General features: G+C 48.8%; 1 protein-coding gene across 1 annotated transcript in view; it reads left to right on the top strand.

Moving 5' to 3' along the window:
• Positions 1-22,684, top strand: part of tnr (tenascin R (restrictin, janusin)) — a 201,861-nt gene that overhangs the window by 119,470 nt on the left and 59,707 nt on the right. Inside the window, exons 8-11 of the mRNA XM_060830044.1 lie at positions 6,044-6,133; positions 10,382-10,645; positions 13,786-14,052; positions 14,784-14,912. Of these exons, the coding sequence (XP_060686027.1) occupies positions 6,044-6,133; positions 10,382-10,645; positions 13,786-14,052; positions 14,784-14,912 (750 nt within the window). The remainder of the gene's footprint in view (positions 1-6,043; positions 6,134-10,381; positions 10,646-13,785; positions 14,053-14,783; positions 14,913-22,684) is intronic.

The raw sequence follows: 22,684 nt of genomic DNA on the forward strand, positions 1-22,684 counted from the left end.
CCACAGGAAAAAACTGAGACCAAGACATTGAATGTTTTCAAGAAGAAGTCAGATATATAGAACAAACTTAATTATCCGAACGAGACGGGTGGGGAGTATTTTGTTTGGAAAACTGTTTGTTTTGAAAAATAACTGATCAGGGTTCCCATGGCGACGGCAATAGCAGAAACAGGGTCCCGCAGCTGCAATAGCAGGAAGAGGGTTCCAGTGATAGCAGCAATAGCAGGAACTGGGTCCTGTGGTGGCGGTAATAGCAGGAACAGGGTCCTGTGGTAGTGCCAATAGCAGGAACAGGGTCCTGTGGTGACGCCAATAGCAGGAACAGAGTCCTGTGGTAGCAGCAATTGCAGGAACAGGGATCTGTGGTAGTGGCAATAGCAGGAATAAGGTTCTCTTGGTAGCGGTATTGATAGGGCCAAGGTTCGCAAGACAATGGCAATAGCAGGAACGGTGCTTCCCTTGGCGGCGGCAATAGAGGAACAGGGTTACTCTGATAGCAACAATAGCAGGAACAGGGTCCTGTGGTAGCGGCAATAGCAGGAAGAGGGTCCTGTGGTGGTGGTAATAGCAGGAAGAGGGTCCTGTGGTGGCGCCAATAGCAGGAACAGGGTCCTGTGGTAGCGGCAATAGCAGAAACAGGGTCCTTGTGGTAGTGGCAATGGCAGGAAGAGGGTCCTGTGGTGGTGGTAATAGCAGGAACAAGGTCCTTGTGTTAGCGGCAATAGCAGAAACAGGGTCCTGTGGTGGCGGTAATAGAAGGAACTGGGTCCTGTGGTAGCGCCAATAGCAGGAACAGGGTCCTGTGGTGGCGGTAATAGCAGGAACAGTGTCCTGTGGTGGCGGTAATAGCAGGAACAGTGTCCTGTGGTAGCGGCCATAGCAGGAACAAGGTTCTCTTGGTAGCGGTAATGACAGGGCCGAGGTTCGCAAGACAATGGCAATAGCAGGAACGGTGCTTCCCTTGGCGGTGGCAATAGAGGAACAGGGTTACTCTGATAGCAACAATAGCAGGAACAGGGTCCTGTGGTAGCGGTAATAGCAGGAAGAGGGTCCTGTGGTGGGGGTAATAGAAGGAACAGGGTCCTGAGGCGGCAACAATAGCAGGAACAGGGTTCCCATGGTAGCGGCAATAGCAGGTACAGGGTTCCAGTGGTGGTTGCAATAGCAGGAACAGGGTCCCATGATAGCGACAATAACAAGAATAGGGTTCCCATGGTAGCGGTAATAGCAGGAACAGGGTTCCTGTGGTAGCGGTAATAGCAGGAACAGGGTTCCAGTGATGGTGGTAATAGCAGGAAGAGGGTTCCAGTGGTGGTGTAATAGCAGAGACAGGGTAGGGTTCCAGTGGTAGCAGCAATAGCTGGAACAGGGTTCCAGTGGTAGCAGCAATAGCTGGAACAGGGTTCCAGTGGTGGTGGCAATAGCAGGAACACGGTTCCCGTGATGGTGGTAATGACAGGAACAAGGTTCCCAAGACAATGGAACAAGGTTCCATTGGTAGCGACAATAGAACATAGAAACATAGAAAAAATACAGCGCAGTACAGGCCCTTTGGCCCTCGATGTTGCGCCGACCGAAGCCTACCTAACCTACACTAGCCCAATAACCTCCATATGCCTATCCAATGCCCGCTTAAATGACCATAAAGAGGGAGTGTCCACCACTGCTACTGGCAGGGCATTGCATGAACCCAAAACCCGCTGAGTAAAGAATCTACCCCTAACATCTGTCCTATACCTACCACCCCTTAATTTAAAGCTGTGTCCCCTAGTAACACCTGACTCCATTAGCAGAAAAAGGTTCTCACTGTCAACCCTATCTAAACCCCTAATCATCTTGTACACCTCTATCAAATCTCCCCTAAACCTTCTTTTCTCCAATGAGAACAGCCCCAAGTGCCTCAGCCTTTCCTCATACGATCTTCCTACCATACCAGGCAACATCCTGGTAAACCTCCTCTGCACTCGTTCCAATGCCTCCACATCCTTCCTATAGTATGGCAACCAAAACTGCACACAATACTCCAGATGAGGCCGCACCAGAGTCTTATACAACTGCAACATGACCTCAGGACTCCGGAACTCAGTTCCTCTACCAATAAAGCCAAGTACACCATATGCCCTTCTTCACAGCACTATTTATCTGGGTGGCAACTTTCAGAGATCTGTGTACATGCTCATCCACACTACCAAGTAGCCTACCATTAGCCCAGTAATCCATCTTCTTGTTACTCCTACCAAAGTGAATGACTTCACACTTAGCTACATTGAACTCCATTTGCCACCTTTCTGCCCAGCTCTGCAACTTATCTATATCCCGCTGTAACCTGCCACGTTCTTCTTCACTGTCCACAACACCACCGACTTTCGTGTCATCCGCAAACTTGCTCACCCAGCTTTCAAGCCCCTCCTCTAGGTCATTTATAAAGATGACAAACAGCAATGGTCCCAAAACAGATCCTTGTGGAACACCGCTAGTAACTGCACTCCAAGATGAACCTATACCATCAACTACTACCCTCTGTCTCCTTCCAGCCAGCCAATTCCTAATCCAAACCTCTAATGCACCCTCAATGCCATACCTCCGTAGTTTTTGCATTAGCCTACCATGGGGTATCTTATCGAACGCCTTGCTCAAATCCATATACACCACATATACTGCTTTACCCTCGTCCACTTCCTTGGTCACCTTCTCAAAGAATTCAATAAGGTTTGTGAGGCACGACCTGCCCTTCACAAAACCATGCTGACTATCCTTGAACACATTATTCCTATCCAGATGTTCATAAATCCTATCCCTTACAATTCTCTCTAAGACTTTGCCCACAACAGAAGTGAGACTCACTGGCCTATAGTTACTCGGGCTATCCCTACTCCCCTTCTTGAACAAGGGGACCACATTCACTATCCTCCAGTCTTCTGGCACTATTCCCGTAGACAATGACGACATAAAAATCAAGGCCAATGGCTCCGCTATCTCCTTCCTAGCTTCCCAGAGGATCCTAGGATAAATGCCATCAGGCCCAGGGGACTTATCTATTTTCATCCTTTCCAGTATTCCGCAGACCTCTTCCCTACATACATCAAGGTCATCCATTCTAATCACTTGTGACTCAATATTCACATCAGCAACAGTGTCCTGTTCCTGAGTGAATACTGACGAAAAGTATTGATTTAGTGTCTCTCCAATCTCCTCCGCCTCCATGCACAGCTTCCCACTACTATCCTTGACTGGACCGATACCTACCCTAGTCATCCTTTTATTCCTGACATACCTATAGAAAGCCTTTGGGTTTTCCCTAATCCTACCAACTAAGGACTTTTCATGTCCTCTTCTCACTGCTTGTAGCTCTCTCTTTAGATCCTTCCTGGCTACCTTTAACTCTCAATCGCCCCAACTGAACCTTCACGCCTCATCTTTACATAGGCCACCCTCTTCCCTTTCACAAGGGATTCTAATTCCTTATTAAACCACGGCTCCCTCACAAGACCCTTTACTCCCTGCCTGACTGGTGCATACTTATCAAGGACACCCAATAGCTGTTCCTTGAACAATCTCCACATATCATTTTGTTTTTCCCTTGAAGCCTATTTTTCCAATCCACGCATCCTAAGTCATGCCTCACCGCATCATAATTTCCCTGCCCCCAGCTATAACTCTTGCCCTGCAGTGCACACTTATCCCTCTCCATCACTAGAGTAAAAGTCACCGAGTTGTGGTCACTGTCCCCGAAGTGCTCACCTACCTCCAAGTCTAACACCTGGCCTGGTTCATTACCTAGAACCAAATCCAGTATGGCCTCACCTCTTGTTGGCCTGTCTACATATTGTGTCAGGAAACCCTCCTGCACACATTGGACAAACACCAACCCATCTAACGAACTCGAGCTATAGCTTTCCCAGTCAATATCTGGGAAGTTAAAGTCCCCCATAACAACCACCCTGCTACTTTCACTCTTCTCCTGAATCATCCTCGCAATACTTTCCTCTACTTCTCTCGGACTATTAGGAGGCCTGTAGAAAACTCCTAACAGGGTGACCTCACCTTTCCTATTTCTAACCTCAGCCCAAACTACCTCAGATGGCAAGTCTTCCTCCATCGTCCTTTCCACCGCTGTAATACTATCCTTGACAAGCAATGCCACACCTCCCCCTCTTTTACCCCCATCTCTGACCCTGCTAAAACATTTAAACCCTGGAACCTGCAACAGCCATTCCTGTCCCTGTTCTACCCACGTCTCTGTAATGGCCACAACATCGAAGTCGCAGGTACCAACCCACGCTGCAAGTTCACCTACCTTATTTCTTATATTTCTGGCATAGTAGGAACAGTGTCCATGATGGCGGTAATAGCAGGAACAGGGTCCTGTGGTGGTGGTAATAGCAGGATCGTGGTCCTGAGGTAGTTGCAACAGCAGGAACAGGGTCCCGTGATAGAAGCAATAGCAGGAACAGGGTCCTGTGGTAGCGGCAATAGCAGGAACAGGGTTCCCGTGGTAGCGGCAAAACAGGAACAGAGTTTCCGTGGTGGCGGTAATAGCAGGAAGAGGGTTCCACTGGTGGTGGTAATAGCAGAAACAGGGTCCTTTGGTGGCGGCAATAGCTGGAACAGGGTCCAGTGGTGGCGTTAATAGCAGGAACAGGGTCTAGTGGTGGCGTTAATAGCTGGAACAGGATCTAGTGGTGGTGGTAATAGCGGAAACAGGGTTCCCATGGTAGAGGCAATAGGCAGGAACAGAGTTTCCGTGTTGGTGGTAATAGCAGGAAGAGGGTTCCACTGGTGGTGGTAATAGCAGAAACAAGGTCCTTTGGTGGCGGCAATAGCTGGAACATGGTTCCAGTGGCAGTGGTAATAGCAGGAACAGGGTCCCGTGTTGGCGTTAATAGCAGGAACAGGATTCCAGTGGTAGTGGCAATAACAGGAACATGGTTTCCGTGGTAGCGGCAATAGGAGGAACAGGGTCCGTGGTAGCGGCAATAGCAGGAACAGGGTTCCCATGGTGACTGCAATATCAGTAACAGGGTTCCCATGGCTACGGTAATAGTAGTAACAAGGTTCCAGTGGCGACGGCAATAGCAGGAACAGGGTCCTTTGGGGGCATCAATAGCAGGAGTAAGGTCCTGTGGTAGCGACAATAGCAGGGATAGGGTTCCCATGGTGACGGCAATAACAGGAGCAGGGTTCCCATGGTGACGGCAACAGCAGGAACAGGGTCCCGTGATGGTGGCAATAGCTTGAACATGTTTCCCCTGGCGAGCCTGTTCCTGCTCCAGCCACCAGTCCAGGCTTCCTGCTCTCGCTGTGCTTTTGTTTAAATTTAACAAAAATTTTACGGGACCTCGAGATCTTGTTCAGATAATCCGAAATTCGGATAATTGATGTTTGGATAACCGAGGTTGTTCTGTCGTTCTTAAGGCTAAAGGGATGGAAGATTATGGGGAGAAAGCAGGTAGATGGTACTGAACTTGATGATCAGCCTGGATCAAATTGGGTGGCGGAACTGTTTTGAAGAGCTGAATGGCCTACTCCTGTTTCTGTCTTTATGTTTCTATGTTTTTTTGAAAGAAGAACTCCATATTCCCACTGTAATCAAACAGTCAAGAATGTTGGAAGATTAAATAGATATCAATGGAAGTGGTGCATATCCATTGGATTTGACCTGAGAGAGATACCCCACTGGAGCCCTGACTGAATAATCTAGCCCCTTGGGACACAGTGTCCTCCATTGGCCCTAGCTAGGCATTCTCTCTGAAAGCTAGCAAGGGCTTTACTCAGAGACAGTGGGACTGTCTAGTCCCTAATGACAGGTGGGTTCTGAACCTGTCTTTAAAGCCTGAGTCCAGATCAGGGAAGTGGATGGAGGGTGACTATCTCCCAAATCCCCTTCTCCCCAGTGAATTGTCCCTGAGCTGCCTGTAATGGGAATAGACTTCCTTCACACTCAGCAATGATCCAGCCAGGAGATTGTAAGCTAATTATTGTGCTCGTGTACATTTTTTTGTTGTTACTTTCTGATTGCCTGCTCATTTGATTTTGTCTGCAGACCTATTGCCTGGAACTGAGTATGGGATAGGAATATCAGCCATAAAGGAGTCTAAGCAGAGTGTTCCGGCCACCATGAACGCAAGGACTGGTAAATCACCAACATCATCTTCATGCGGAATTCTACCCCACTCAGTCTATTGCGCTCCATTCATTTTGTTTTTCCCCAAGTGCCAGTGTTCAGTGAACCAACTGCTTTGAGTTTTACAGCTTTCAGAGTTGCTGCAGTCAGCCCCCATCATGTGAATCGCACAGTCACATTGTTGGCATTGCCGACGGATGGTGCCTATCACTAATGACAGAGATGACACAATTATCCAGTCTCCAGGGTTGTTAGAGTGACAGGGTACAGGATCGAATTTAAAATCTTTGCATGGCTGCATGAATGTAAGCATTCTTTTTCGCTATCAGATATGAATGAGAGAAGTTGTATTAGACTGTTGGAAGCTTATTTTAAACTGTACAGGCTCCTGAGATGGTGCAGACACGATGGGTCAAATGGCCTATGTCTGCGCCATAACAAACCTGTGATTCTGGAGAAGGCATGGTTGGCATGTGGTGTTACCTGGAGCTGGAAGATGTGAGGGGTGAATGCGAGAGGGCTGAACATTTTAAAATATGTGACAAAGATCCAGAGGACAGAAGGCAGCCTCCTGAACTGCTGCCCTGGAATTTGTTTACCCCCTCTAATCTGTTTGGGAGACACAGGGACATGATCTGTCCTACCCTTGCCTCCTTGGAATGAAAATAGCCTGTGACAGACTTGTCATCTTCAAGTTTGGGATTTGGGAATTTCCTGCCTTAAGTCCCTCTGCCTTGATCTTAAGAATCCATGAGATTGCGAGTTATGGTTTTCTTGTATTTAAACAAAACATTTAATCCCAGAAGGTCCTGACCTCCAATGTCACGAGCTCCAATGTCCACAAGCCGTTTAATTGGTACTTTTTCAAATGGCTTTCTTGAAATCCAGATAGACAACATCCACCATAATCCCTCCCTCAACCTTCTCAGCAGCTTGTTCAAAACATCCAAGGAGAAACACAAAACATAATTTGTCTGCTGTAAGTCTGTCCTGTCTAGCCTTAATTAACTCACACCTTTCCTGCTGGGTTTTTTTAACCAGATTGGGGATTGCCTACCATGGCTAGAGGGTAGGTTTGTCCAAGTAGTTAATACACCAGGATTTATATGGCAGTGATGCTCATGGAGTGAGGATATTGCTGTTTGGAGTTTAATTTGAGATTGTACAGTGAAGTGCATTTGGAAAGTCAGGATTTGTTTAGGAGTAGTCAGCATGGCTTTGTGTGTAGGGAATCATGCCTCACAAATTTGTTAGAGTTCTTTATTGAAGTGACCAGGAAAGTTGATGAGGGTAGGGCAGTAGATGTGAGCTGAAAAATGTGTTGCTGGAAAAGTGCAGCAGGTCAGGCAGCAACCAAGGAGCAGGAGAATCGACATTTCAGGCATAAGCAGGTAGATGATACTGAGCTTTCTTCCCATATTGGCTTATGCCCGAAACGTCGATTCTCCTGCTCCTTGGATGCTACCTGACCTGCTGCGCTTTTCCAGCAACACATTTTTCAGCTCTGATCTCCAGCATCTGCAGTCCTCACTTTCTCCAGGGCAATAGATGTGGTCTATATGGATGTCAGTAAGGCCTTTGATAAGATTCCACATGGCTGCTTTGGAAGGTTAGATCACATGGAATCCAAGGGGAATTAGCAAATTGGATACGCAATCGGCTTGATGGTAGGAAGCAGAGGGTAATAGTGGAAGGGCACTTGTCTGACTGGAGACCTGTGACCAGTGGAGTGCCTCAAGGGTCGATGCTGGGCCCATTTGCTGTTTGTTATCTATATCAATGATTTGGATGAGAATGTATAAGGCATGATTAGTAAGTTTGGAGCTGAAAATGTGTTGCTGGTTAAAGCGCAGTAGGTCAGGCAGCATCCAAGGAACAGGAAATTCGACGTTTCGGGCTAAAGCCCTTCATCAGGAATGAGGAGAGGGTGCCAGGCAGGCTAAGATAAAAGGTAGGGAGGAGGGACTTGGGGGAGGGGCGATGGAGATGTGATAGGTGGAAGGAGGTCAAGGTGAGGGTGATAGGCCGGAGTAGGGTGGGGGCGGAGTGGTCAGGAAGAAAATTGCAGGTTAGGAGGGCGGTGCTGAGTTCGAGGGAATCGACTGAGACAAGGTGGGGGGAAATGAGGAAACTGGAGAAATCTGAGTTCATCCCTTGTGATTGGAGGGTTCCCAGGCGGAAGATGAGGCGCTCTTCCTCCAACCGTCGAGTTGTTATGTTCTGGCGATGGAGGAGTCCAAGGACCTGCATGTCCTTGGTGAACTGGGAGGAGAGTTAAAGTGTTGGTGGTTGGGTTGATTGGTCCGGGCGTCCCAGAGGTGTTCCCTGAAGCGTTCCGCAAGTAGGCGGCCCGTCTCCCCAATATGGAGGAGGCCACATCAGGTGCAGCGGATGCAATAGATGATGTGTGTGGAGGTGCAGGTGAATTTGTGGCGGATATGGAAGGATCCCTTGGGGCCTTGGAGAGAAGTAAGGGAGGAGGTGTGGGCGCATGTTTTGCATTTCCTGCGGTTGCAGGGGAAGGTGCCGGGAGTGGAGGTTGGGTTGGTGGGGGGTGTGGACCTGACGAGGGAGTCATGAAGGGAGTGGTCTTTGCGGAACGCTGATAGGGGACGGGAGGGAAATATATCCCTGGTGGTGGGGTCCGTTTGGAGGTGGCGGAAATGATGGCGGATGATACGCTGTATACGGAGGTTGGTGGGGTGGTAGGTGAGAACCAGTGGGGTTCTGTCCTGGTGGCGGTTGGAGGGGCGGGGCTCAAGGGCGGAGGAGCGGGAAGTGGAGGAGATGCGGTGGAGGGCATCGTCGATCACGTCTGGGGGGAATCTGCGGTCCTTGAAGAAGGAGGCCATCTGGGCTGTACGGTATTGGAACTGGTCCTCCTGGGAGCAGATGCGGCGGAGACGAAGGAATTGGGAATATGGGATAAGTTTGTTGAAGACACTAAAATAGGCGGTATTGTGGATGGTGAGAAAGGTTGTCGGAAATTGCAGCAGGACCTTGATCAGCTGGGGAAGTGGACCCAAGAAATGGCAAATAGAGTTTAGTATGGATAAGTATGAGGCCTTGCATTTTGGAAAGTCAAATCAAGGTAGGAGTTTCACAGTGAATGGTAAAGCCTTAAGGAGGGCAGTAGAACAGAGGGACCTTGGAGTTCAGGTGCATGATTCTCTGAAAGCAGAGTCACAGGTAGACAGGGCAGTGAAGAAGGCTTTTGGCACACAGGCCTTCATCAGTCAGGGCATTGAGTGTAGAAGTTGGGCAGTTATATTGCAGTTATACAGGATGTTGGTGAGGCTGCATTTAGAATATTATGTTAGGTTTTAGTCATCTTGCTATAGGAGGCATGTTATTCAACTGGAAAGTGTGCAGAAGAAATTTATCAGGATGTTGTCAGAACTTAATGGTCTGAGTTATTGGGAGAGGCTGGACAAGCTAGGACTTTTTTCTTTAAGGTGTAGAAGACTGAGGGGGGATCTTATCATGTATAATATCATGAGAGGCATGGATAGGGTGAATGCACTCAGTCTTTTTCCCAGGGTTGGGGAGTTGAGGACGAGAGGGCATCAGTTTAAGATGAGAGGGGAAATAATAAAAGGAGACCTTAGGGACTACATTTTTACACAAAAGGTGGTCTGCATATGAAATGAAGCACAGCTGAAGTGGTTGAGGCGGGTACATTAACAACATTTAAAAGACATTTCAACTAATAGCTGGATAGGAAAGATTTCGAAGGATAGGGGCCATTTCAGTCAGCATGGACCAGTTTGGGCTGAAGGAACTCAACAACTGGTGCAGGAATGGAACAATTTGAGATTGAGTGACAACCTCTTGATAGAGGGATGACCCCTCATATTGACTATTGACCTCTGAGATTGAGTAACATCCTCTGGGATGGTGACTTCCCCTGGGATTGAGTGATGACTCCCAGGATTTAGTGACTTCTCCTGGGATTGAGTGCCACCTCCCACGATTGAGTGAAGACCCCCAGGATTGAGTGACGGCTCTTGGGATTGAGTGTTGACTCTCAGGATTGAGTTGACAGCACCTGGAATTGTGTGTTAACCCCTGGGATTGAATGATGATCCCTGAGAATAGGTGTCAATCCCCAGAATTGAGTGAGAACCTCGAGGATTGAGTGTTGGTTCCTAAGATTGAGTGTCAACCCCTGGGATTGAGTGACGATCCTCCAGGGTTAGAATGGTGAGTCTTGGGATTTAATTTCTCAGCGGCCTCATGTTGCCCCTCTCCCTGTAGATCTGGACCGTCCTCTTGGCTTCACTGTGATAGCCTCATCCAATCACAGCATCTCCCTCATGTGGACACAGATTCGAGGCCCTGTCGATCACTACCAGGTCAACTACAGCACAGCCAATGGTGTCAGTTCACAGGTGACCATTCCAAAGGGCAGTACCTCGGTGACCCTCAACAACCTGGAGCCTCACACCAAATACAACCTGTCCATTATGGCAGTGCGAGGCTGGCAGCAGAGCGATCCGTCCATCATCGAGGGCATGACCGGTGAGTGTCAGGGGAGAGTGACCAAGCGGGTGATGGGGAAAATCAAGGATGGAGTGAAAAGATGGGAGTCACAAAGTGAGTTAGTCACTGTTGGATTTCTTGCCTCTGAACTGCTCTTGTCCAATTACAGGGTCATCTGGTACAGGTGAAGTCCTTCAACCAAATGTGTATGCACTAACGTAACTCCTCTAAATCTATATTAGTCTCACTTTCCTGCACTATGCCCATAGCCTTGAATTTTTGGCATTTCCCATGCTCATTCAAGTACTTTTTAAAGGTTCTAATGTTTCCCACCTCGACTATCTTCCTGGGCAGTGCTTTCCAAACCCCACCAATCTCTGGTGAGAAAGATTTTCCTCAAATCCTCCTGCTGTTCACCACAAAATGATTTTTCCTTATTATTAACCCCTTAATTAAGGGGGATAGCTGTGTTCTGTCCACCCTGACCATGTTCCTCAACCGTACACACCTCCATCAAGCCTCCCTCAATCTTCTCTGCTCCAAAGGAAACAACTCGAACTCTCTTCTTCACTGAAATGCTTCATCCCAGGCAATGAATCTCCTCCGCACACCATCCAGCCTTCTGAATAGTGTGGTGACCAGAACAGCACACAGCGTTCCAGCTATGACCGAGCTAAAATCCTGTACAGTTCCAATGTAACCTGCCCGCTCTGTACCCTCACTGATAAAACAAGTGTCCAGTGTGACTTAATTGCCCTATTAACCTGTCTTGACACCTTCAGAGATCTGTGGACAAGCACCCCTATTCCTCCCAATCAATGAGTAGTCCCTAGTCTTGTTCCTTCTTCTAAAGTACATTGCCTCACATTTATCAGGGTTAAATTCCTCCTGGTTCTTCTCTGTCCATCTGGCCAATCTTTTATATCCTCTTGTAACTTAACACCCTTATAGAATCCCTACAGTGTAGAAACAGGCCCTTCGGCCCACCAAGTCCACACCGACCCTCTGAAGAGTAACCCACCCAGACACATTCCCCTACCCTATATTTACCCCGACTAATGCATGTGGGTGGCAGGGTGGCTCAGTGGTTAGCATTGCTGCATCACAGCACCAGAGACCCAGGTTCAATTCCCACCTCAGGTGAATGTCTGTGTGGAGTTTGCACATTCTCCCTGTGTCTGCGTGGGCTTCCTCCCACAGTCCAAAGATGTGCAAGTCAGGTGAATTGGCCATGCTAAATTCCCCGTAGTGTTAGGTGAAGGGGTAAGTAGAGGGGAATGGGTCTGGGTGGGTGGCAGATTGGTGTGGACTTGTTGGGCCAAAGGGCCTGTTCCCTACACTGTAGGGAATCTAATCTAACATCCCTGAACATTAGGGGCAATTTAGCATGGCCAATTCACCTAACCTGCACATTTTTTTGGATTGTAAGAAGAAACCAGAGCACCCACAGGAAACCGACACACTCGCAGGGCGAATGTACAAACTCCACACAGACAGTCGCTCAATGCCAGAATTGAACCCGGGTCCCTGGCGCTGTGAGGCAGCAGTGCTAACAACTGAGCCACAGTGCCCCCCCTTCCTCCTCACTGACAACCACCCAGCTAAGTTTTGTGTCATTTGCAAATTTTACTTATCATCCCTCTCCCACGTTCTCACCTACATCATTTATGAGTAACACAGACAATAAGGGACCCAGTAGCCCGTGTACCCTGTGGTACACACACTACTCCATACCAAGGCTCCAGTCACACAAACAGCCTTCTACCTCTCCCCTCTGTCTCCTGTCACCGCAATAATTTTGGATCCAACTTGCAAAGTTACTCTGGATTCCGTGTTTCCCAAGTAGAACCTTGTCAAAGATCTTGGTGAAATCCATACAAACTACATCAACTGCCCAACCCTCATCCAAACACTTGGGCACCTCCTTGGAAAAATTCCACCAGATTTGTTAGGAGTGACCTTCTCCTGACAAAGTCATTCTATCTCTGATCAAATCTTGCCTCTCTTAAATGGAGATTAATTTTCTCCTTGATTATTTTTTCCAATAATAGTGTAGATATGAGACTCACTGGCAGTGTGGCACCCTGGTTAGCACTGCTGCCTCACAGCGCCAGAGACCCGGGTTCAGTTTCTGCTTCAGGCAACTGTCTGTGTGGAGTTTGCACATTCTCCCTGTGTCTGCGTGGGTTTCCTCCAGGTGCTCTGGTTTCCTCCCACAGTCCAAAAGATGTGCAGGTTAGGTGCATTGGCCATGCTAAATTGCCCATAGTGTTAGATGAAGGGGTAAATGTTGGGGAATGGGTCTGAGTGGGTTGCGCTTTGGCAGGTCGGTGTGGACTTGTTGGGCCGAAGGGCCTGTTTCCACACTGTAAGCAATCTAATCTAATCTGGCCTATAGTTCCCTGGTCTATCTCTACCTACTTGTCAAGTGGAGCCACATTAGCTGTTCTCCAGTCCTCTGGCACCTCTCCCTGTGACCACAGACAATTAAAAAACATTTTGGTTCAGGGCCCTATAATTTCCACCCTTGTGCCCCACAGCAACCTAGGATAAAACCTATACAGACCTAGGTAGTTATCCGATTTTAAATCTGCTAATCCCACCCCCCACACACACCCCACAGCACCTTCCCACTACCTATGTCAATCTGCTCAAAAGCTTCACGATCCGTTTTCTGGAATTTTGTACTTGTAATCCCCTTCTGCTGAGTAAAGATACTTGTGAAGTGTTCATTTAATACTCTACCAATGGATTCTGGCTTCATGCACAGACTGCCACTTACTCCCAAATGGGCTTTTACTGACCCCGACTCTTTTTTTCCCCCGATATACCTGTAGAGTATCTGAGGATTCTATCTAACTTTACCTGTCAGTGTTTTCTAATGCCCCTCTTTACTCTCCTAATTGCTTTCTCGTGTTCACCCCTGCACTTACCATAGTCTTCTAGGACCTCCATTGTTTCGCTCCCTTTGTACCTGTTATAAGTTTCTTTTTTTGTGTGTGTGTCCAATCCTGAAGACATCCAGGGTTCTCTGGGCCTTACTGGTCCTACATTTCCACCGAAAGAGACTATGTACTTTCCCTTCTATCGTTTTGAATACCTCCCACTATTCAACTGTGGGCTTATCCAGAAAGAGCTGTCATGTGAGGTGCTAATGGATTGTTCTCTGTGACATTTAGGTTACTACCCGGTGCAGGAGTTACTGTTCTCTGACATCACCGAGAACTCTGTCAACGTGTCCTGGCAGCAGCCAACGTCTCCCACCGACATCTTTATCCTAAATTATAATCCCCGCTCTCATGGAGAGACAAAACAATTGACAGTGAATGGCAATGAGACCCATACAACCCTCTACAACCTCCAGCCTGGCGTAGACTATCTCATCACATTGCTCGCTGTTCAGGGGACTGTCACTGCAAAGCCAGTGCTGGGATCCTTCACTACAGGTAGGTGAGAGCTTGTAATCAACCCGAGATACAGTACTCTAAACCCTCACTCACACTCCTCTATTTAAAACACTCTAATCTCTCTCTCACTCCTGTATCTGAGACACGCTAATCCCTCTCTCATTCCAGTATTGGACAAACTCTAATCCCTCTCTCACTCTGCCCTTACTGAGGGACACTCTAATCCCTCTTTCATTCCTGTATCTGACACACTCTAACCTCTCTATCACTCCACCCTAACTGAGGGACACTCTAATCCCTCTTTCATTCCTGTATCTGACACACTCTAACCTCTCTATCACTGCACCCTAACTGAGGGACACTCTAATCCCTCTGTCTCCATCCTATTTCTGAGACACTCTGACCCCTCTCTCACTCTGCCCTAACTGAGGGACACTCTAATCCCTCTCTCATTCCTGTATCTGACATACTCTAATCCCTCTCTCACTCTGCCCTAACTGAGGGACACTCTAATCCCTCTCTCATTCCTGTATCTGACATACTCTAATCCCTCTCTCACTCTGCCCTAACTGAGGGACACTCTAATCCCTCTTTCATTCCTGTATCTGACATACTCTAATCCCTCTCTCACTCTGCCCTAACTGAGGGACACTCTAATCTCTCTGTCTCCATCCTATTACTGAGACACTCTGACCCCTCTCTCACTCTCCTGTCTTTCTGATCTGTTGCTTTTACTGAATGGTTTTCCTAATACTTCCATCCTCCTGCAGCCTTGGATCCACCTCAGGATATATCGTTCACTAATGTTTCCGAGGACTCAGTGACAGTGGTGTGGAGCAGGCCTGTGGCTGCCTTCGATCATTACCGGATGCTGTACCAGTCAGCAGCTGTCCTGCAGGGTGAGCCATGTGGATATCTGTCCTGTTAGCCACAGATTGATTGTACTCATTCTGCCTGACTTACCTCACTCATAGAGACTGATTGTTCCCACAAAACAGGGCTGAAAAGTGAATCAGGAAGCTTTACTTAGTACCTAACCGTGAGCTGAGAGTATTTGAATGTGTGCAGTGTAGAGTGAGTTTTACTCTGTATCTCAGCCCCATGTTGTCCCTGTTCTGGGAGTATTTGATGGGCAAAGTGAAGTGTGAGTCTTACTTTCACTTTAAAAGAGTAGAGGAAGCTTTACATTCACTTTTGTGTATCAAACCATGTGCAATCCCTTTCCTGGGGGTTTTTGATGGGGGACAGTGTATGGAGAGCTTTTCTCTGTATTTAAGTCTGCACTGTCTCTGCCCTGGGAATGTTTCATGGGATAGTGTAGAGATAGCTTTACTTTCACTTTAAAAGAGTAGAGGCAATTTTAGTCTGTGTCTGACCCTCCATTACCCTGTCCTGGGAGTGCTTAATGGGCATTGTGTAAAGGGAGCTTTACTCTGTGTCTAACCCTGTGCTGTCCCTGTCCTGGAGTGTTTGATGAGGGATAGTGTAGAGGAAGCTTTACTCTGTATCTAACCCCATGCTGCCCCTGTCCTGGGAGTGTTTGATGGGACAGTATAGAGGCAGCTTTAGATGATTACTTACAGTGTGGAAACAGGCCCTTTGGCCCAACAAGTCCACACTGACCCTCCAAAGAGCAACCCACCTAGACCCGTTCCCCTACATTTATCCCTTCACCTAACACTACGGGCAATTTAGCATGGCCAGTTCACCTAACCTGCACATTTTTGGACAGTGGGAGGAAACTGGAGCACCCGGAGGAAACCCATGCAGACACGGGGAGAATGTGCAAACTCCACACAGACAGTTGCCTGAGGCGGGAATTGAACCTGGGTTTCTGGCACTGTGAGGCAGTAGTGCTAACCACTGTGCCACCGTGCCACCCGTTCTCTGTATCTAACCCTGTGCTATCCCTGTCTTGGGAGTGTTTGATGGGACAGTGTGAGGGCGCTTTAAACTGTAATATCTAACCCCATGCTGTCCCTGTCCTGGGAATGTGAGCCTTACTTTCACTTTTAAAGAGTAGTGGAAGCTTTACTTTCACTTTTAAAAAATAAAAGCAGCATTACTTTATCCCTAACCATGTTTGTAGGTGTGCAGTGTTTGGAGTATTGGTTCACTGATTGTAACGGTTAATGCACACTCCACATGGTGTTGTTTGTCTTGCTACACACTACATGTGATGCCTGCGTATAGTTGCTGTGCAGATATGCATGACTGTGTACATTGCAGGATGGGCATACGCCAGATTGATTAAATTAATTGCAGTTTATTTACAGGAGTCCATCACATCTATTGCTGATACCTCCTACTCACACATCCCACCACCTTCCTTTTCCTGTAACCTCCAATATCTTTTCAGGTAATGATTCAACTCGTTTGAAAATCTCGATTGACCCTGCTTCCACCAGTCTCCAAAACACTGCATTACAGACCTGAACCACATCTGAAATGAAACAGTTCTCTGAAAGTCACCAGTTACTTTAAAATCTGTGTACTCTCTTTTTTGGTCTTTTCACCAACGGGAATGATCTTTCCATGTCTCCCATGTCCAGACATCTTATGATGTTGTAATAACATTCAATCTTACACAAGTGCCTGGCAATGACTATCTCCAACAAGAGAGAATCTAACCACCACCCCCAGACATTTAATGGCGTTACTCCATTATCAATATCCATGGGGTTAACATTGACCTCAACTGGACTCGAGCTTCTGTAGATAGAGTGGCTACAAAAGCATGTCAGAGACGAGGAATATTTTAGCAAATAATTCATTTCCTAATTCACCAAAGCATGTCCACCATATACAAGGCACAAGTCATGAGTGTGACAGGATACTGCTCACTTGCTTGGGTGTGTACAGCTCCAACAATACTCAGGAAGCTCAACATTATTCAGGACAAAGCAGCCTACTTGATTGACATCACATCCACAAGCATCCACTCCCTCCACCACTGACGTTCAGTAGCAGCAGTGTGTACTATCTACAAGATGCACTTCCGAAATGGATCTTTAGACTGTGCGTTCCAAGCCCACAACCACTTCTATGTAGAAGGAGTAATACTGCAGCTACATGGGAACACCACCACCTCCACCAAGTCACTCACCATCCTGATTTGGAAATATATCACTATTCCTTCACTGTCGCAGGGACAATATCTTGGAATTCACTCCCCAAGGACGTTGTGGATCTACCTACAGCACATGAGCACCAGTGATTCAAGAAGGCAGCTTCCCCATCACCTTCTCAAGGGCAATAAATGCCAGTAAAGCCAGCAACGTAACAATGAAGTAACTTTTTTTTTGAAAATGTGGTTGTTCAACTCTATCCTGTCTTGGCCTTCTCTTCTACCAGTACAACAGTTCCGGCTTTTCCAATCTATGGTTTGAAACTAAGTTCCTCACCCCTGGAGCTATTCTTGTGCTCCCTGGCGCACTCTTTCTCAAGCCCACACTTTGTTCAGAAGTGGGATGCTTGTTCAAAACCAACCTCATGACCTATTCACATCACCTCTTTGAAGGCACATTATGAGACAGGACGGGAGAAAAGAAAAATCTTGACATTCCAGCCTCTGAGGTACCTTGGAGGGAATTGGGATCAGCCCAGCACCAAATCCCCTCCTCCAGTTCCATCTAGCTAATTATTGTTAGCCAAGCCCCTTCCTGCAGGCAAGTAGATGGTTGCTCACAGCTATTACCCTCACCCTTCATCGATGATCATGGTCTGGAGATGAGGGCGAGCGTGAGTACAGTGAGATTTTACACCTACCTTCCTAGCAAAGCTGGAGGTGAGAAGGCCAAGACCCAGATTCTGGGTAAAAAATCAAATCAAAAAAAAAAGGCTGGCAGCATCTACAGAGAAAAATACGAGTTAACATCTTGGGTTGAGCAACTTCTGAGGAGGGGCAGATGGCATGAAGATTGGTGGAGTAGCAGAAAGCATAGGTGACTGTCAAAGAACACAGGAGAATATAGATAGACTGGAAGAGTTGGGTGGAGAAGTGGCAGATGGAGTTCAATCCAGGCAAATGTGAGGTGATGAATGTTGGGACATCTAATTCAAGAGCGAATTATACAGTAAACAGAAGAGCCTTGGGAAAAATTGATGAGCAGAGAGATCCGGGAGTTCAGGTCCATTGTACCCTGAAGGTTGCTGCACAGATGTATAGAGTGGTCAAGAAGGCATATGGTATGCTTGCCTTCATCGAATGGGGTATTGAGTATAAGAGCTGACATGAAAATTGTACACGACATTGGTTCGGTCACATTTAGAATACTGTTTTGGTCGCCACATTACCAAAAGGATGTGGACACTTTGAAGAGAGTGCAGAGAAGGTTTACGAGGATGTTGCCTGGTATGGAAGGTGCTAGTTATGAAGAGAGGTTGAGTAGGTTAGATTCATTTTCATTAGAAAAGAGGAGATTGTGGGGGGACCCGATTGAAGTTTACAAAATCATGAAGGGTATAGACAGGATAGGTAGAGATAAGCTAGAGATAGAGTGAGGGATTCAATAATGAGAGGTCACACTTTCAAGGTGAGAGATTTAGACAGATAGATAGATAACTTACAGTGTGGAACAACAAGTCCACACCAACCCTCCGAAGAGCAACCCACCAGACCCATTCCCCTACATTTACCCCTTCACCTAACACTACGGGCAACTTAGAATGGCCAATTTACCTAACCTGCACATTTTTGGACTGTGGGAGGAAACTGGAGCACCCGGCGGAAACCCACGCAGACACGGGGAGAATGTGCAAACTCCACACAGATAGTTGCTTGAGGTGGGAATTGAATCCGGGTCTCTGGCGCTGTGAGGCAGCCGTGCTAACCAACTGTGCCACTGTGCCACCCACATTTAAGGGGGATACATGCAGCAAGTACTTCACATAGAGGGTGGTAGGTGCCTGGAACACGTTGCCAGCAGAGGTGGTAGAGGCAGGTACGGTAGATTCATTTAAGATGCATCTGGAGAGATGCACGAGTAGGTGGGGAGCAGAGGGATACAGATGCTCAGGAATTGGCTGACAGGTTTAGACAATAGATTTGGATCAGCTCAGTCTTGGAGGGCTGAAGGGCCTGTCCCTCGGCTGTAAATTTTCTTTGTTCTTTGACTCAAAATGTTGACTCTGATTTCTCTCCACAGATGGTGCCAGGTCTGCTGAGCTGAGCTGAGCCAGATTCTGGGGCATGGTTCCAGACCCCCACTCATTTGGAGGAATACAAACCCAGAATGTAAACCCCTCCCACCCACCACCCCCACTCCCCCGGTTCACTGTCAGCATTGGAGAGCGCCCACTCTCCACTCCAGCTATCCGACATCTGGCAGCCTGATCAGCATCCCCGACTGGCTGAGACAGGATAGTCATTAGACACATTCTTTAAGGCTAACGAGGTTGGCAGGGCTCAATCCCATCGGATTCAGAGACCAAGCCGGTGTTTATGACAGTTCAGCATCTCTATTTTTGTACTCTGTGCCTCCATAATCAAAATGATATCCAAAGAGTGTTAGTCACTACCCTCCATATGCTCGGTCACTTTCAGTAAATTGGGCACCTATATTCCCAGTTCCCACTAGTCCTGAATCCCCTTCAGAATTCTGTTTCATGTTGTCTCTCCACGCTCTTCCTACCAAAATGGATTACTTCACATTTCTCTATTTAGATTTCAACAGTCAGCTGACCACCCTTTCTCCAGCACCACATTTCATTGACTCTGACGTCACCAGCATCTGCAGGCCTCACTATCTCCGAGTTGCTGCAAACCATACTGCAGAGCCTCATCCCAGAATGCCCACCTTGAAGAATTTTTCCCTCTCCCTCCACAACGATCTTATCAAGTCTCATTCGAACTGCAAACCCCTGTCATTCCCCAACCTCCACTTCCCCCCATTTTTATTTCTCAGCCCGCTTCCCGCTCCCCAGTCCTGAAAAAGGGTTAAGCCCAAAATGTCGACTCTCGTCCTCCTCAGACACTGCCAGACCTGCTCTGCCTTTTCCAGCCTACACTTTATTGACTCTGATATTCGATATCACCAACCTATCTATGCCCTTTCGAAACTGTATAAAACGTCAGTGAGGCCATACTTGGAAATTTGTGCACCAGACTGGTGAAGGGACTGTGTACAGGGGTGGGTGAAGGAGCTGTGTTCAGAGCTGGGTAAAGGGACTGTGTACAGGGCTGGGTGAAGGGACTGTGTACAGAGCTGGGTAAAGGGACTGTGTACAGGGCTGGGTGATGGGCCTGTGTACAGGGCTGGGTGAAGGGACTGTGTACAGAGCTGGGTGATGGGCCTGTGTACAGGGCTGGGTGAAGGGACTGTGTACAGGGCTGGGTGAAGGGACTGTGTACAGGGCTGGGTGATGGGGCTGTGTACAGGGCTGAGTGAAGGGACTCTGTACAGGGCTGGGTGAAGGGACTGTGTACAGGGCTGGGTGAAGGGTCTGCATAAAGGGCTGGGTGATGGCACTGCTTACAGAGCTGGGTGAAGGGACTGTGTACAGGGCTGGGTGAAGTCACTGTGTAGGGCTGGGTGAATGGGCTGTGTACAGGGCTGGGTGATGGGGCTGTGTACAGAGCTGGGTGAAGGGACTGTGTACAGGGCTGGGTGAAGGGACTGTGTACAGAGCTGGGTGAAGGAGCTGTGTTCAGAGCTGGGTGAAGGGACTGTGTACAGGGCTGGGTGATGGGCCTGTGTACAGGGCTGGGTGAAGGTTCTGTGTACAGGGCTGGGTGAAGGTTCTGTGTACAGGGCTGGGTGAAGGGGCTGTGTACAGGGCTGGGTGATGGGGCTGTGTACAGGGCTGAGTGAAGGGACTCTGTACAGGGCTGGGTGAAGGGACTGCATACAGGGCTGGGTGAAGGGTCTGCATAAAGGGCTGGGTGAAGGGACTGTGTACAGAGCTGGGTGAAGGGACTGTGTACAGGGCTGGGTGAAGTCACTGTGTAGGGCTGGGTGAAGGGGCTGTGTACAGGGCTGGGTGATGGGGCTGTGTACAGGGCTGGGTGAAGGGACTGTGTACAGGGCTGGGTGAAGGGTCTGCATAAAGGGCTGGGTGATGGCACTGCTTACAGAGCTGGGTGAAGGGACTGTGTACAGGGCTGGGTGAAGGGACTGTGTACAGGGCTGGGTGAATGGGCTGTGTACAGGGCTGGGTGATGGGGCTGTGTACAGAGCTGGGTGAAGGGACTGTGTACAGGGCTGGGTGAAGGGACTGTGTACAGAGCTGGGTGAAGGAGCTGTGTTCAGAGCTGGGTGAAGGGACTGTGTACAGGGCTGGGTGATGGGCCTGTGTACAGGGCTGGGTGATGGGCCTGTGTACAGGGCTGGGTGAAGGGACTGTGTACAGGGCTGGGTGAAGTCACTGTGTAGGGCTGGGTGAATGGGCTGTGTACAGGGCTGGGTGATGGGGCTGTGTACAGAGCTGGGTGAAGGGACTGTGTACAGGGCTGGGTGAAGGGACTGTGTACAGAGCTGGGTGAAGGAGCTGTGTTCAGAGCTGGGTGAAGGGACTGTGTACAGGGCTGGGTGATGGGCCTGTGTACAGGGCTGGGTGAAGGGTCTGTGTACAGGGCTGGGTGATGGGCCTGTGTACAGGGCTGGGTGATGGGGCTGTGTACAGGGCTGGGTGAAGGGACTGCGTACAGGGCTGGGTGAAGGGTCTGCATAAAGGGCTGGGTGATGGCACTGCTTACAGAGCTGGATGAAGGGACTGTGTACAGGGCTGGGTGAAGTCACTGTGTAGGGCTGGGTGAAGGGGCTGTGTACAGGGCTGGGTGAAGGGACTGTGTACAGAACTGGGTGAAGGGACTGTGTACAGGGCTGGGTGAAAGGACTGTGTACAGGGCTGGGTGAAGGGACTGTGTTGGGCTGGGTGAAGGGGCTGTGTACATGGCTGGTTGAAGGGGCTGTGTACATGGCTGGGTGATGGGGCTGTGTACAGAGCTGGTTGAAGAGACTGTGTACAGAGCTGGGTGAAGGGAGTGTGTACAGGGCTGGGTGAAGGGAGTGTGTACAGGGCTGGGTGAAGGAGCTGTGTACAGGGCTGGGTGATGGGACTGTGTACAGCGCTGGGTGAAGGGACTGTGTACAGCGCTGGGTGAAGGGACTGTGTACAGGGCTGGGTGAAGGGGCTATGTACAGTGCTGGATGAAGGGGCTATGTACAGTGCTGGATGAAGTGACTGTGTAGGGCTGGGTGAAGGGGCTGTGTACATGGCTGGGTGATGGGGCTGTGTACAGAGCTGGATGAAGAGACTGTGTACAGTGCTGGGTGAAGGGACTGTGTACAGGGCTGAGTGAAGGGGCTGTGTACATGGCTGGGTGATGGGGCTGTGTACAGAGCTGGGTGAAGAGACTGTGTACAGAGCTGGGTGAAGGGACTGTGTACAGGGCTGGGTGAAGGGACTGCGTACAGGGCTGGGTGAAGGGGCTGTGTACATGGCTGGGTGTTGCGGCTGTGTACAGAGCTGGGTGAAGAGACTGTGTACAGAGCTGGGTGAAGGGACTGTGTACAGAGCTGGGTGAAGGAGCTGTGTACAGGGCTGGGTGAAGGGACTGTGTACAGGGCTGGGTGAAGGGACTGTGTACAGAGCTGGGTGAAGGAGCTGTGTACAGGGCTGGGTGTTGGGACTGTGTACAGGGCTGGGTGAAGGGACTGTGTACAGGGCT

The sequence above is a fragment of the Hemiscyllium ocellatum genome, chromosome 9 (genome assembly GCF_020745735.1).
Source record: "Hemiscyllium ocellatum isolate sHemOce1 chromosome 9, sHemOce1.pat.X.cur, whole genome shotgun sequence".
Classification (NCBI taxonomy): domain Eukaryota; kingdom Metazoa; phylum Chordata; class Chondrichthyes; order Orectolobiformes; family Hemiscylliidae; genus Hemiscyllium; species Hemiscyllium ocellatum.